The 15,569-nt window shown below is 48.9% G+C and overlaps 1 protein-coding gene across 2 annotated transcripts in view; it reads right to left on the reverse strand.

The window, feature by feature from the left end:
- Positions 1–135: 135 nt before the first annotated feature.
- The window catches only part of LOC144606745 (CTP synthase 1-like), a 39,795-nt gene continuing 24,361 nt past the window's right edge, over positions 136–15,569 (reverse strand). For both annotated transcript variants that reach the window (XM_078423085.1, XM_078423084.1), the window contains 11 exons: positions 15,291–15,423; positions 14,676–14,764; positions 13,780–13,874; positions 12,216–12,278; positions 10,176–10,219; positions 8,362–8,458; positions 7,371–7,426; positions 5,469–5,565; positions 4,274–4,418; positions 2,770–2,866; positions 136–1,268 (listed from right to left, as the gene is read on the reverse strand). In XM_078423085.1, coding sequence (XP_078279211.1) covers positions 2,779–2,866; positions 4,274–4,418; positions 5,469–5,565; positions 7,371–7,426; positions 8,362–8,458; positions 10,176–10,219; positions 12,216–12,278; positions 13,780–13,874; positions 14,676–14,764; positions 15,291–15,423 — 907 coding nt within the window. In that variant the 3' untranslated portion in view covers positions 136–1,268; positions 2,770–2,778. The remainder of the gene's footprint in view (positions 1,269–2,769; positions 2,867–4,273; positions 4,419–5,468; positions 5,566–7,370; positions 7,427–8,361; positions 8,459–10,175; positions 10,220–12,215; positions 12,279–13,779; positions 13,875–14,675; positions 14,765–15,290; positions 15,424–15,569) is intronic.

Consider the following 15,569-nt stretch of genomic DNA (forward strand, 5'->3'; position numbering starts at 1 on the left):
ATTTACTGCAGCGTCTAACAAATAGGTGCAGGAGAAGGCCATTCGGCCCTTCGAGCCAGCACCGCCATTCAATATGATCATGGCTGATCATTCTCAATCAGTACCCCGTTCCTGCCTTCTCCCCATACCCCCTGACTCCGCTATCCTTAAGAGCTCTATCCAGCTCTCTCTTGAATGCATTCAGAGAATTGGCCTCCACTGCCTTCTGAGGCGGAGAATTCCACAGATTCACAACTCTCTGACTGAAAAAGTTTTTCCTCATCTCCGTTCTAAATGGCCTACCCCTTATTCTTAAACTGTGGCCCCTTGTTCTGGACTCGCCCAACATCGGGAACATGTTTCCTGCCTCGAACGTGTCCAACCCTTTAATAATCTTCGATAAGATCTCCTCTCATCCTTCTAAAGTCTAACTTTGGTTTAAAGCAGCATCTGCAGTTCCTTAGTGTCTGAAGGGTCTCGACCCAAAACGTCACCCATTCCTTCTCTCCCGAGATGCTGCCTGACCTGCTGAGTTACTCCAGCATTTTGTGAATAAGTTCCTTCCTACACGTCTTTCCCATGTCGTTCGATATTCCACGGCTCTTTCACGGAATGGAGACAAAGATAAAGAACACTCCCGAAACACGCCAACATTTTCCTTTTGAGCAATCGGCCTTTAATTGCAATTTTGTAGACAAAAATCAAGATTTTTTCACCCCAGTATGTAAAATATAAATTAGTTCTTTTCAATCGGCCGACCCGTAGATTTACACCAAGTGTATCGGCACGAGTCGAACAGAACAAATACCATGGCGGTCCCACTCTGACACCAGTGGGACAAGAGAGGACCTTAGTCAAGCAGCTTAGGTAAAACAGAGCAATGGAGTTACAAAGATGCTTTTTCCCGAGGTAGTGCTGAGTGAAACTGAATGGAGTTGACGAGTTTTAACAATTTAACGAGCAACTGGAATATTTTAGACAGCGGTCTTCCCAATTCCAATCCTCGTTCCATGTGCGGTCGGTTGCCAGCAAGCAGGAGATTCTCACACGCTGAACTAATAATAGATGCAGCCCGAATCCTTTGACAAAAAAAGATTCGACATCTACGATGAGCAAAAGGCGCGCGCACACACACACACGCACACGCGCACGCAGTTAAACAAATGACCCCGCTCCCACCCAACAATATACAAAGCCAATACACCATTGTGTTAATACTGCAAAAAAATGAAAAAACGATGTGGCAGGTGAGGCACCAGTTGTCCGAGTTCTATCCAAATAATCGATACCTGCGTGAGAAACAAATATAGATGTTTAAGAAGGGTCTCGACCCGAAACGTCACCCATTCCTTCTCTCCAGAGATGCTGCCCGACCCGCTGAGTTACTCCAGCATCTTGTGTCCACCATAGATATTTAAGGCTACGATTATTCATTTCCCTATGTTCTCAAAATCTCTGTAAAGCGTCTTTGAGTATATGAAAAGCGCTATATAAATAAAATGCATTATTATTATTATTATTAGAGTCTCCAGATTAGGCATCATCAATTTGAGTGTCTCTGGAATAGTAATTAGGTCTCACAGCACGGAAACAAGCCCTTCGGCCCAACTCATCCCTGCTACGATGGCCCATCTAAGCTCATCCTATTCGCCCACGTCTGGCCCATATATATCCCACTAAACCTTTCCTATCCATGTACCCGTCCAAACGTCTTGTAAATGTTGTGACTGCACCGGCCTCAACTACCTCTTCTCGAAGCAGGTTCCATATTTCCACCACCACGAGGGAAATCTGTGAAATCTTTCGCCTCTCACCGTAAACCTGTGTTTACCTTAAACATGCCTCACCTTAAACTCTAGCTTTCGATTCCCCAACCCTGGGAAAAATACCCTGTGCATCCTGTCACTCACCACTCACTCTGTCAGGAATAGCATCTTCCCCTCTGAAGAAAGGGTCTCGACCCGAAACGTCACCTATCCTTGTTCTCCAGTGATGCTGCCTGACCCGCTGAGTTACTCCAGCACTCTGTGAAACATCACCCATTCCTTCTCTCCAGAGATGCTGCCTGAGTTACTCCACCATTTTGTATCTATCTTCACAGCTTCATCCCCTCTGTTATCAGGCTTCTGAACGGCCCTTCCATAAGCTTAGGTACTGCCCGATTCACCTCTACCCCATTGCGGACATTGGACTCTGTCTGTGGAACTGATGCGCTACAATGCTGAGAACTCTATTCTGCACTCTGTTAACTTGTTGGATAAAGTCTGGACAATCCATACACACTGTGGAGATGCAACATTTTTTTAAAATAAGGGGGGCAGTCCTAAAATGGTGGAGACATAGAGGGTGGAAACAGGCCGTTTGGCCCAACATGCCCACACCGACCAACATGTCCCAACTTCGTACGCTTTGAATCACACAATGTAAAAGGCAGCAGGGAAGTTTAGTTTAGCTTAGTTAGGAGATACAGCGCGGAAACAGGCCCTTCGGCCCACCGGGTCCGCGCCGACCAGCGATCCCTGCACACTAACACTATCCCACACACACTAGGGACAATTTACACTTACGCCAAGCCAATTAACCTACAAACCCGCACGTCTTTGGAGTGCGGAAGGAAACCGGAGCACCCGGAGAAAACCCACGCAGGTCACGGGGAGAATGTACAAACTCCGTACAGACGGCGCCCGCAGTCGGGATCGAACCCGGGTCTCTGGCGCCGTGAGACAGCAACTCTGCCGCTGCGCCACCGTGCCGCCCCCAAAGATACGTAACCCAAGTAGCAAAACTTACCGCTTATTATTACACGTTAGGCAGGTTAGCTGGCAGCTTCAGGTCAATGATTTCAGAGTCTGGGGAGCTGCTGCCACTGTGATCACTGTAGGTGTCCCTGACGAAAATAGCAACACAAGCATTAACATGTTGGCATTTGGATTAACCCTCGCCAGGCCAGGCACACAAGGCTTTATCCCCACAGCAAATGATCACAAGTTCCAGGGGCAGGATTAGGTCCACAAATTAGCAAGAATGCAGGACATGTGTTTAATAAGATCATAAGGAACAGGAGTAGAATTAGGCCATTCGGCCCATCAAGTCTACTCCACCATTCAATCATGTCTGATCTATCTCTCCCTCCCAGCCCTATTCTCCTGCCTTCATCCCAGAACCCCTGACACCCACACTAATGCAATGAAATAAAGGTTTTGTCAAATCCTGTTATCAGGATTCTGAACGGCCCTTCCATAAGCTAGGGTGCTGTCCGATTCACCTCTACCCCATTGCGGACATTGGACTTTGTGGATCTGATGCGCTACAATGCTGAGAACTATATTCTGCACTCTGTATCTGCCACTTTGCTCCACCTGTTGTACTGGAGTTTGGCTTGACTGTATTTACGTACAGTAATATCTGGATTGATTGATCTAGTATTAAAGATATGGTATTATTAATGTAATATTATCTGAATGGATTGGCCATCAAGGCCAAGTCATTGGGTATTTTTAATTAGTGCATTTGTCGGGGGTTATGGGGAGAAGGCAGGAGAATGGGGTTAGGAGGGAGAGATAGATCAGCCGTGATTGAATGGCGGAGTAGACTTGATGGGCCGAATGGCCTAATTTGCTCCAATCACCTATGAATGTTATTCCCTTTATCACGTATCTACAATTAATACGATTAACTTATGAATAGCAGTTTGTGGATCCTTGCTTGCTTTACATTAGTGCCCACATTTCAAATGTACTTTATTGACTTCAGGATGTTGTAACATATCTGTGCAAAACTCCACAAGAGTTTAAAGTCCCTTCTTTTTGGCAGCTTAGACCCGATGGGCCGAATGGCCTAATTCTGCTCCTCTGTCTCATGGAAACCACAAACTGTGGAACAATCTCGGCAGCTCACTCTCAGGGAAGAGCAGAAGAACTGATTGAGATATGGCCAAACTGAGGTGGTCATAATTGATAGGAGTAGAATCAGGCCATTCGGCCCATCGAGTCTACTCCGCCATTCATTCATGGCCGTGAAAGAACTGCAGTTGCTGGTTTAAATCAAAGATAGAAATAAAATGCTGGAGTAACTCAGCGGGTCTGGCAGCCTGAAGAAGGGTCTCGACCCGAAACGTCACCTGTTCCTTCTCTCCAGCAATGCTGCCTGGCCCGCTGAGTTACTCAATTACGGCCGATCTATCTCTCCCTCCTCGCCCCATTCTCCTGCCTTCTCGGGGTTGAGACTGGGTCCTCTCGCACACGGGCTCGGACAAAACAACAGGACGGTGAGACAGACAAATGCGTCAAGCTACCTGGGAGACAACCTGCAACCCTTGTCCAGGTAACACTGCAACTTCCCAGCAGCAGCAAGAGCGAGGCCAAAGTACGGGGGCGATGGCTTCATGGGCCTGGAGGTGAACTCAGGGTGGTACTGCACCCCCACAAAGTACGGGTGATCTGCAAGAGAGAAAAGCAGACTAAAATATACTCTTAAACCTACATGCGCTGGTTAATGTAAGAAAATAACTGCAGATGCTGGTACAAGTCGAAGGTATTTATTTCACAAAATGCTGGAGTAACTCAGCAGGTCAGGCAGCATCTCAGGAGAGAAGGAAGAAGGGTCTCGACACGAAACGTCACCCATTCCGTCTCTCCTGAGATGCTGCCTGACCTGCTGAGTTACTCCAGCATTTTGTGAAATAAATACCTTGGACTGGCTAATGTGTTCACTTTGTACCTTTTTAAAAGCAATTAGGTAAAAGTCTTAGTCGTACAGCGTGGAAACAGGCCCTTCGGTCCAACATGTCCCATCTACACTAATCCCACCTGCCTGCGTTTGGCCCATATCCCTCCAAACCTGTCCTATCCATGTACCTGTCTAACTGCATCTTAAAAGTTGCAATAGTCCCTGCCTCAACTACCGTCACGGTGGCGCAGCGGTAGAGTTGCTGCCTTACAGCGAACGCAGCGCCGGAGACCCGGGTTCGATCCCGACTACGGGCGCCGTCTGTATGGAGTTTGTACGCTCTCCCCGTGACCTGCGTGGGTTTTCTCCGAGATCTTCGGTTTCCTCCCACACTCCAAAGACGTGCAGGTTTGTAGGCTAATTCGCTTGGTAAATGTAAAAATTGTCCCTAGTGGGTGTAGGATAGTGTTAGTGTGCGGGGATCGCTGGTCGGCGCGGACCCGGTGGGCCGAAGGGTCTGTTTCCGCGCTATATCGCTAAACTAAAAACCAAAGGAGATGTGTGCGGCAAGTTTTATTTTTAAACGGAGGGCGATGTGGGACTGCAACTCACTGCCAGGGGTGGTAGTGGAGGCAGGTAACATAGTGGTGTTTGATTGTCATCATGTATAGTCTTTTCACTGACTGGATAGCACGAAACAAAACGCTTTTCATTGTACCTCGTTACACGTGACAATAATCATCTAAACTGAAGCAAATGCTGAGGATATCAAGGGCAGGGAGGTGTCTGTGTGCAGGTCGTGGCTCGGTCTCTACACCTACCATCCAGCTCGATAATCTCCATCCGCTCGCCTTCCACATCCTGACCAACAAACCGGAATCCCCTCTCTTCAAAACTTTGCTTCATTTCCGGATTTACCTGAAACGCAAGAAGGTTGTTGATTTAGTCTGAACAACGTACAGGTTTGTAGGTTAATTGGCTTGGTATAAATGTAAAAATAGTCCCTGATGTGTAAGAGTGTTAATGTGCGGGGATCGCTGGTCGACGCGGACCCGGTGGGCCGAAAGGCCCGTTTCCATGCTGTATCTCTAAACTAAACCGAACGAAGAGTCCCGACCTGAAACGTCACCTATCCATGTTCTCCAGAGATGCTGCCAGACCCGCTGAGTTACTCCAGCACTCTGTATCTTTTTAAAATTTTAATTTTTATCACTTTAATGTGGTGATATATATATATTTTTTTAGATCAGGAATATTCGATGTTCAAGGATTTACACTCAAGAAAAAATAAAGTGGAAAAGATTAAAACACACAAGTTTAAAAAACACACACTTGAAACTCAGAAAACTGAGAGGCAGACATGACCCAAATAAACCGGGCAGCACGGTGGCGCAGCGGTAGAGTTGCTGCCTCACAGCGCCAGAGATCCGGGTTCCATCCTGGCTACGGGTCTGTATGTTCTCCCTGTGACCTGTTTCTCCGGGTGCTCCGGTTTCCTCCCAGACTCCAAAGATGTACAGGTCTGTAGGTTAATTGGCTTTGGTCAAATTGTAAACTGTCCCTCGTGTGTGCAGGATAGTGTTGGTGTGCGGGGATCGCTGGTCGGCGCGGACTCGGTGGGCCGAACAACCTGTTTCCGAGCTGCTAAACTGACACAAGTAGACAGAGTGGTAAAGAAGGCACCTGGTATGCTTGCCTCCAAGTCGATGGCTTTGAGTATAAAGTGGTTTCCTCCCTCAGCCTAGAGACACAGGTTTGTACATTAATTGGGTTCTATAAATTGCCAATTGTGTGTAGGGATGAGAAAGTGGGATGACATAGAACTCGTGTGTGAACGTGGGATCGGTGTGGACACGGTGGGCCGAAGGTCCTGTTTCTTTGCTGTATCTCTAAACCAAACTTTATAGGATGCTGGACCAAGTGGACCCGTTAGGCCCAAACCTCTCCTGCATTGGTGCAGCACCCTCTCTTCCCCCCCACCTCCCCTCCCACTCCAACTCCACCCCCCTCATCCTCCCTCCCCCCCTCCCTCCCTAGGAGATAGATTTAAACTTTAAAATTTGAATAACTTTTAAACTATAACACTGATTTCAATGAAACTTCTTCCATTAGCACCAAAGGGACGATGGTGAGTAAGGTGGGTCTAAAATTGTCGCGCTATCGTGCACCGATTTGGCTGCAGTTCAGGAACACACAAACGAGAGTTTCAGTATATAGATTAGTTTAACTTGACATCATGTTCAACTTCAGACATTGTCGGCCGAAGGTGTTCCTGTCCTGTAGTGTTTAGATTTAGAGATACAGCGCGGAAACAGGCCCTTCGGCCCACCGGGTCCGCACCGCCCAGCGATCCCCGCACATTAACACTCTCCTACACACACTAGGGACAATTTTTTTTTTTTTACATTTGCCCAGCCAATTAACCTACACACCTGTACGTCTTTGGAGTGTGGGAGGAAACCGAAGATCCCGGAGAAAACCCACGCAGGTCAAGGGGAGAACGTACAAACTCCGTACAGACGGTACCCGTAGTCAGGATTGAACCTGAGTCTCCGGCGCTGCATTCTCTGTATGGCAGCAACTCTACCGCTGCGGCACCGTGCCGCCCTGTTCCATGTTAAATTTGTGCAATAAAATGCTGTATGTTTTCATGAAAGCAGTTCTGTGACTTTATTGCAAATTGTAGTATTTTGAGCGATAAGGAAAGGTCAAGTTCTTCATACCTCGTACCGATGTCTGTGTCTTTCATCTATCGAGTCAGATTCCTTGTAAAGCTTCCCTGAAAGTCAAAGAAAACAAATAGCTATTATTTTAAATGACAACAAGCGAACCAGTCAACTCAATTCAAACTCTCCACAGTGTAATGTTTTCTATTAATTGGGCTGACCCGTTATCAAATTTGGGCGGCACGGTGGCGCAGCGGTAGAGTTGCTGCCTCACAGCGCCGGAGACTCGGGTTCGATCACGACAGCGGGTGCTGTCTGCACCGAGCTTGCACGTTCTCCCCATGACCTGCGTGGGTTTTCTCCGGGTGCTCCGGTTTCCTCCCACACTACATTGACGTACAGGTTTGACGGTTAATTGGCTTGGTGTAAATATAAATTTCACTGGTCGGCATGGACTCGGTGGGCCGAAGGGCCTGTTTCCGCGCTGTATCTCTAAACTAAACTTGCAAATGTAAAACGCCCTAAGTGTGTGTGTGTGTGCGCGTGGGGGGGAAGTGAAGCCTCGGGAACGTTGGAATAACAGATTACAGCGAAAATTAGTGGGGAATGGGATGCGAGTCAAAGTCACAGAGCATGGAAACAGGCCCTTCGGCCCATCTTTGTCCATGGGACATGGATACTTGTAGGAAGGAACTGCAGATGCTGGTTTAAACTGAAGATAGACACAAAATGCTGGAGTGATTCAGCGTCTATATCTCTCGTTTTCCTCTCCCGTCTCTCAGGCACAACGTCACCCATTCCTTCTCTCCAGAGATGCTGCCTGTCCCGCTGAGTTATTCCAGCTTTGTGTGTCTGTCTTCGGTGTACACCAGCATCTGCAGTTCCTTCCCTACAACATCCCAGCCACCCTGATCCTTTCAGTTCAGTTTAGTTTATTGTCACGTGTACCGAGGTACAGTGAAAAGCTTTTGTTTAGCTGAACCAAAGCTTTGGAGGAGGAGGAAGAGGAAGGGACAAGCAGTCTTAAAGGAGAAGGCCAGCCACTTACAGATCACGGAGTTTTTGTCCTTGAGTATAGTGGTGCGTTTGCCGAGCCTCATGGTTCCACCCATGTCCCCGGGATTGTGTTCAGGCATGTCGATCACCTGTACAGGAAGCAACACCGGCGTTAAAATCCAAACATCCAGACAGACGACAACAGTGAATTCACAGCTTGTTTGTCAATGGCCTTTGACGAATACAACAGGGGAACATTGTGGACGCAGCCCAGACCATCGCACTAACCAACCTCCCTTCCACCGACTCCATCTACACCTCGCGCTGCCTCGGCAAGGCCAGCAGCCCAGACCATCGCACAAACCAACCTCCCTTCCATTGACTCCATCTACACCTCACGCTGCCTTGGCAAGGCATAATCAAGGACCAGTCGCACCCCGGTCACTCCCTCTTCTCCCCTCTCCCATCAGGCAAGAGGTACAGAAGTGTGAAAACGCACACCTCCAGATTCAGGGACAGTTTCTTCCCAGCTGTTATCAGGCAACTGAACCATCCTACCACAACCAGAGAGCAGTGCTGAACTACTATCTACCTCATTGGTGACCCTCGGACTATCCTTAATCGGACTTTGCTGGCTTTACCTTGTACTAAACACTATTCCCTTTATCATGTATCTGTACACTAATCATGTGTTGTCTTTCCGCTGACTGGTTAGCACGCAACAAAAGCTTTTCACTGTACCTCGGTACACGTGACAATAAACTGAACTGAACTTGCCCTTCTGCTCACCCCCCCAGTGCGTTTCAGGCACCCACCACCCTGTGTAACTCAGTGGGCTATCTCTAAACCAAAGGGTTGCTGTAACATAAAAGGCTCTGGGCAGTTTTTGATTCTGGTATTAGCACAGAGAGAGACTTGTTGCTCAACACACCCGCTGTTGGCCAAACGACCTACTTCTTAGTCTAGTTTAGTTTAGAGATACAGCAGGGAAACAGGCCCTTCGGCCCCAGCGATCCCCGCACACTAACACTATCCTACACACACTAGGGAACAATTTACAATTTTACTGAAGCCAATTAGCCTCCGAACCTGCACGTCTTTGGAGTGTGGGAGGAAACCGGAGCACCCGGAGAAAACCCACGCAAGTCACGGACAAAACATACAAACGCCCGTAGTCAAGATGGAACCTGGGTCTCTGGCGCTGTGAGGCAGCAGCTCTACCCGCTGCACCACCGTGCCGCCCTTCACTGATGTGATGGCCGACTCGGATTCTACAAATGCTTTAGATTTGGGGGAAAGCATCTAACCTGATCACCCTGAAGTATAGATTAAAAATAAAGGAATTTATTGACTAGGTGTCATACTGCATTGTCAGAGTGATTCTCCTTCCCATTCCGACACTGACCTTTCTGTCCTGGGCCTCCTTCATTGTCAGAGTGATTCTAAACGCAAATTGGAGGAACAGCATCCCATATTTCGCTTGGGCAGCTTACAGCCCAGCGGTACAAATATTGACTTCTCTAACTTCAAGTAACCCCGGCATTCCCTCTCTCTCCATCCCTCCCCCACCCAAGTCGCACCAGCTTCTCGTTCTCACCCAACAAACTGCTAACAACGGCACGTTTCCTTTATCATTGTTTCTTTTTTGCACATCTTTCATTAATTTGTTCTATATCTCTCCACATCACCGTCTATATCTCTCTTTTCCCTCTCCCCTCAGTCTGAAGAAGGGTCTCCACCCGAAACGTCACCCATTCCTTCTCTCCAGAGATGCTGCCTGACCCGCTGAGTTACTCCAGCATTTTGTGTCTAACTTCAGTTTAAACCAGCACCTGCAATTCCTTCCCACACTCACTACATACATACCACTGGAAAGCTTGTGTTTATATCAAACTCGGTAGAATTGGCATCTGTAAAAGCAAACAAAAAATGTGTTGTGAAACACAGCAAATATAAAACAGAAGTTTTATATTTTTCTAACTCTGGTAAAACAAACTTAAGACACAATGCTTATGATTATATTAAAGGTGCAAGCGAATATCTAGTTTACAATGCTTTCCACATGTTAAATTCGAACATGGGGAAGACGAACAGTGCAAGAGTCATGAAAAAACTGCGTTTGCAACAATGAGCTTGGGGGATGTTTGACCGTAGAGATACAGCGCGGGAACAGGCCCTTCGGCCCATCGAGTCCGCGCTGACCAGCGATCACCCCGTACCCCCACACCATCCCACACGCAAGGGGCAACTTTTCAATTGTACCAAGCCAATTAACCTACAAACCTGCCCATCTTTGGAGTGTGGGAGGAAGCCGGAGCACCCGGGAAAAACCCACGCAGGTCACGGGGAGAACGTACAAACTCCGTACAGACAGCGCCCGTAGTCAGGATCGAACCCAGGTCTCTGGTGCTGTGAGGCAGCAACTCTACCGCTGTGCCACCGTGCCGCCCTAAACATACTTGATGTACCTCTACTGTGGAAATGACGAAAAATACAACTTCATAGATCCTGCCAATAAATGCCAATAGTCTCAGTTTCTACAACAAATAAAAAAAAGAAACATCGGGAAAATCATTGAGGCACGATCGGAGTTGTACAGAGGGCTGCAGGAGAGAGGGCACGGCCTGGATGGGGGAGTGGGCCGCTGGGCACAGTTAGACCGGGCACTGCTGGAGGCCCTGCAGCAGCCTGGGGCTCAGTTAGACCGGGCACTGCTGGAGGCCCTGCAGCAGCCTGGGGCTCAGTTAGACCGGGCACTGCTGGAGGCCCTGCAACAGCCTGGGGCTCAGTTAGACCGGGCACTGCTGGAGGCCCTACAGCAGCCTGGGGCTCAGTTAGACCGGGCACTGCTGGAGGCCCCACTACAACCTGGGGCTCAGTTAGACCGGACCCTGCTGGAGGCCCTGCAGCAGCCTGGGGCTCAGTTAGACCGGGCCCTGCAGCAGCCTGGGACTCAGTTAGACCGGGCTCCGCTCCAACAGGCCGAGCACGTGGACCGCACGCGGCCTACAGCGGTGGGGGACACCACGGCTACGCTTGGCCAGGCCAGGCCGGCCCTGCACCGTCCCCATGGCAACGGGCCCTCCACAGTCAGGTCAGGATCCCTGCACTCACAACGACTGGGACTTGGAAATGGCAGCAAACTGGCGACTCTGTGCACTGTGTGGGAAAGAAGTGCAGACGCTGGTTTAAACCCGTAGACACAAAAAGCTGGAGTAACTCAGCGGGTCAGGCAGCATCTCTGGAGGGAAGGAATGGGGGAAGAAGTGTCTCGACCTCAAACGTCACCCATTCCTTCTCTCCAGAGATGCTGCCCGTCCCGCTGAGTTACTCCAGCTTTTTGCGTCTATCTTCGGTTTAAACCAGCATCTGCAGTTCCTTGCTACACATGCTTATGTATCTATAGTGATACTTGTACTGAACTGTACACACAAATGAATTTCACCGTAACTCGGTACAGGTGACAAATTAAGTCCTATACCGAATATTTTCCACCAAGGACTCTGCATGCTTACATGTCTTCGAAAGGACTGATGGTTTTAATCGTATCCCAGTTGGCAAGGCACGCTTTTAATAAACAACTAGACCAAGTGGACCCGTTGGGCCCAAACCTCTCCTGCATTGGTGCAGCACCCCCCTCTCCTTACCCTCCCCACCACTCCATCTCCCTAAACCCCCCCTTATCCTCCCTCGCTCCCTAGGAGATAGATATAAACTTTAAAAAGTGATTAACTTTAAAAATATAACACCGATTTCTATGAAACTTCTTCCATTAGCACCAAAGGGACGACGGTGAGTAAGGTGGGCCTAAAATTGTAGCACTATCGTGTACTGTTTTGGCTGTAGTTCAGGAACAAACAAATGGGAGTTTTAGTCTATAGATAGATGGAAATCTGTTGCCCGTACCTGACCATTTCAGCTCATTCCGTGCAAACTCCACGACGGCCAACTGCATGCCGAGACACACACCTGCAGGGACAGAACAACGACAATCAAGGACCTTCAAAGCATGAAAACATCACCCAATATCTCGCAGGCAAGTCTTTACTTTAGGGATAACAGCGCGGAAACAGGCCTTTCGGCCCACCGTGTCCGCGCCGACCAGCGATCCCCGCACTCTAACACTATCCTACACACACGCTAGGGACAGTTTACAACCGAGGCCGATTAACCTACAAACCTGTGGGAGGAAACCGGAGCGCCCGGAGAAAACCCACACAGGTCACCCCACCCATGTCACCCCACCCATGCAGGGAGAACGTACAAACTCCGTACAGACAGCACCCGTAGTCAGGATGGAACCATGGAGGCAGCAGCTCTACTGCTGCGCCACCGTGCCGGTATACACAGCCTAAGTCACTGAACAAAATCTGGCACAAAGCACTCAAGACTTTACTAGTGACAGCACACCGCACTTTCACCTCTAAAATACTATTGGTTCAGTTCCTGGCCACAAGACACATTTATTAAAGATGCTTTCCGGCACCTTTGTGTCTACAAAAGACACACTGCTCAAAAATACATTACAATAGATAGACACACAGTGCTGGAGTAACTCAGTGGGTCAGGCAGCATCTGTGGAGAACATGGATAGGTGACGTTTCAGAGTGCTGGAGCAACTCAGCGGGTCAGGCAGTATCTGTGGAGAAAAACGACGGGGTGATGTTTCAGAGTGGGGGCCTTTCCCCAGACTCCGGTCCAGTCTGATGGGCCCCAACCCAAAACGCTACAAACGGGACACATTGGTTGGTGCACGCAAGTTGGGCCGAAGGGCCTGTTTCCACGCTATACGACTCTATGCATGTTCTCCAGAGATGCTGCCTGACCCGCTGAGTTCATGAGATCATAAGAGCTTGGAGTAGAATTAGGCCAATCGGCCCATCAAGTCTACTCCGCCATTCAATCGTGGCTGATCTATCTCTCCCTCCTAACCCCATTCTCCTGCCTTCTCCCCGTAACCCCGGACACCCGCACTAATCAAGAATCTATCTATCTCCGCCTCAAATATATCCACTGACTTGGCCTCCACAGTCTTCAGTGGCAATGAATTCCACAGATTCACCACCCTCTGACTAAAGAAATTCCTCCTCATCTCCTTCCTAAAAGAACATCCTTTAATTCTGAGGCTGTGACCTCTGGTCCTAGACTCTCCCACTAGTGGAAACATCATTCCCATGTCCACTCTATCCAAGTTACTTCAGCACTTTGCCTCATAAGGTCATAGGCAATAGGAGTAGAATTAGGCCATTCGGCCCATCAAGTCTACTCTGCCATTCAATCATGGCTGATCTGTCTCTCCCTCCTAACCCCATTCTCCTGCCTTCTCCCCATAACCTCTGACACCCGCACTAATCTCTATCTACTGTTGTTTTTTAAGCCATCGAGCAGTTTTGCACGCCCACTAGTTGGCGTTCAGTGACGGGGGCTGGGAACACAGTTTGAAGGCAGCACTGGAGATAAGTCCGCTCACCCAGAAATGGTTTCTTCTGTTTTCTTGCCCAGGCAATGGCGAGAATCTTCCCCTCTGTCCCACGAACACCAAAACCTCCAGGCACTAGAACTCCACTGCAAGAGAAACCACACAGGGGATCTTATAGAGACGTATACAATTATAAAAGGACTGGACAAGCTAGATGCAGGAAAAATGTTCCCAATGTTGGGCGAGTCCAGAACCAGGGGCCACAGAGTCTAAGAATAAAGGGGAGGCCATTTAAACCTGAGGTGAGAAGGAACTTTTTCACCCAGAGAGTTGTGAATTTGTGGAATTCTCTGCCACAGAGGGCAGTGGAGGCCGATTCACTGGATGGATTTAAGAGAGAGTTAGATAGAGCTCTAGGGACTAGTGGAATCAAGGGATATGGGGAGAAGGCAAGCACTGGTTATTGTTTGGGGACGATCAGCCATGATCACAATGAATGGCGGAGCTGGCTCGAAAGGCCGAATGGCCTCCTCCTGCACCTATTTTCTATGTTTCTATGTTTCACACATTGAGTGGATCAGGCAGAGCCCGTTCAGTTTATTGTCACGTGTACCGAGGTACAGTGAAAAGCTTTTGTTGCATCGTGCTATCCAGTCAGCGGAAAGACAATACATGATTACAATCGAGCCGTCCACAGTGTATAGGTACATGATAAGGGAATAACGTTTAGTGCAAGGTAAAGCCAGTAACGTCCGATCAAGGATAGTCCGAGGGTCACCAATGAGGTAGATAGTAGTTCAGCACTGCTCTCTGGTTGTGGTAGGATGGTTCAGTTGCCTGATAACAGCTGGGAAGAAACTGTCCCTGAATCTGGAGGTGTGCGTTTTCACACTTGTATTTAAGCCGTGAGCAGGGATTTCTGCGCGGAGGGATGGTTGGGTACTTACTTGGCACTGCACAGGTTCTGCCAGGCCTCGTGGTATTTAACCGGATCTTCCTCCTGTCTCGTCAGCTCCAGGTCTGCCGAATCGATATACTGCCGGGAAAATCACCAAGAACATTTCACCGCCGGCTCCACCACGCACGCACGCACACACATGCATGCGCACACACACGCACACACACGCACGCACACACCCACATGCACGCGCGTACGCACACACAGATAGCGAGAGTCAAGTGTGTTTAGTTTTAGATTCGTTCAGTTCAGTTTAGGGCGGTCACGGCGGCGCAGCGGTAGAGTTGCTGCCTCACAGCGAATGCAGCGCCAGAGATCCAGGTTCGATCCTGACTACGGGCGCCGTCTGTACGGAGTTTGTACGTTCTCCCCGTGACCTGCGTGGGTTTTCTCCGAGATCTTCGGTTTCCTCCCACACTCCAAAGACGCACAGGTTTGTAGGTAAATTCGTTTTGTCAATGTAAAAATTGTCGCTAGTGTGTGTAGGATAGTGTTAGTGTGCGGGGATCGCTGGTCGGCGCGGACCCGGTGGGCCGAAGGGCCTGTTTCTGCGCTGTTTCTCTAAACTAAAGATGCAGCGTCCAAGTTAAAGTCTAGGGCTTACCTTCACCTCCAGCTTCTGGTGAATGGCGAGTGCAGAATGTTCCAAAGCCTTGATCACAGAGGCGTAGGAGTCCGACAGCTTGGTGTACTTCCCAACCAATGCAATGGAACAAACCTCTAACGTACGATCATATCTACAGTTGGTCGTTTCGACAAGGGAGAAAGAGAACAGGACAATAATTATTCCATGGCAAAGCTGAATGAACTGAGCAATCGCTCACACCAGCAGAACGCAGGAGGATGAGGGGCGATCTTACAGAGGTGTATAAAACACATGAGA

Source organism: Rhinoraja longicauda, chromosome 27 (genome assembly GCF_053455715.1).
Source record: "Rhinoraja longicauda isolate Sanriku21f chromosome 27, sRhiLon1.1, whole genome shotgun sequence".
NCBI classification, from domain to species: domain Eukaryota; kingdom Metazoa; phylum Chordata; class Chondrichthyes; order Rajiformes; family Arhynchobatidae; genus Rhinoraja; species Rhinoraja longicauda.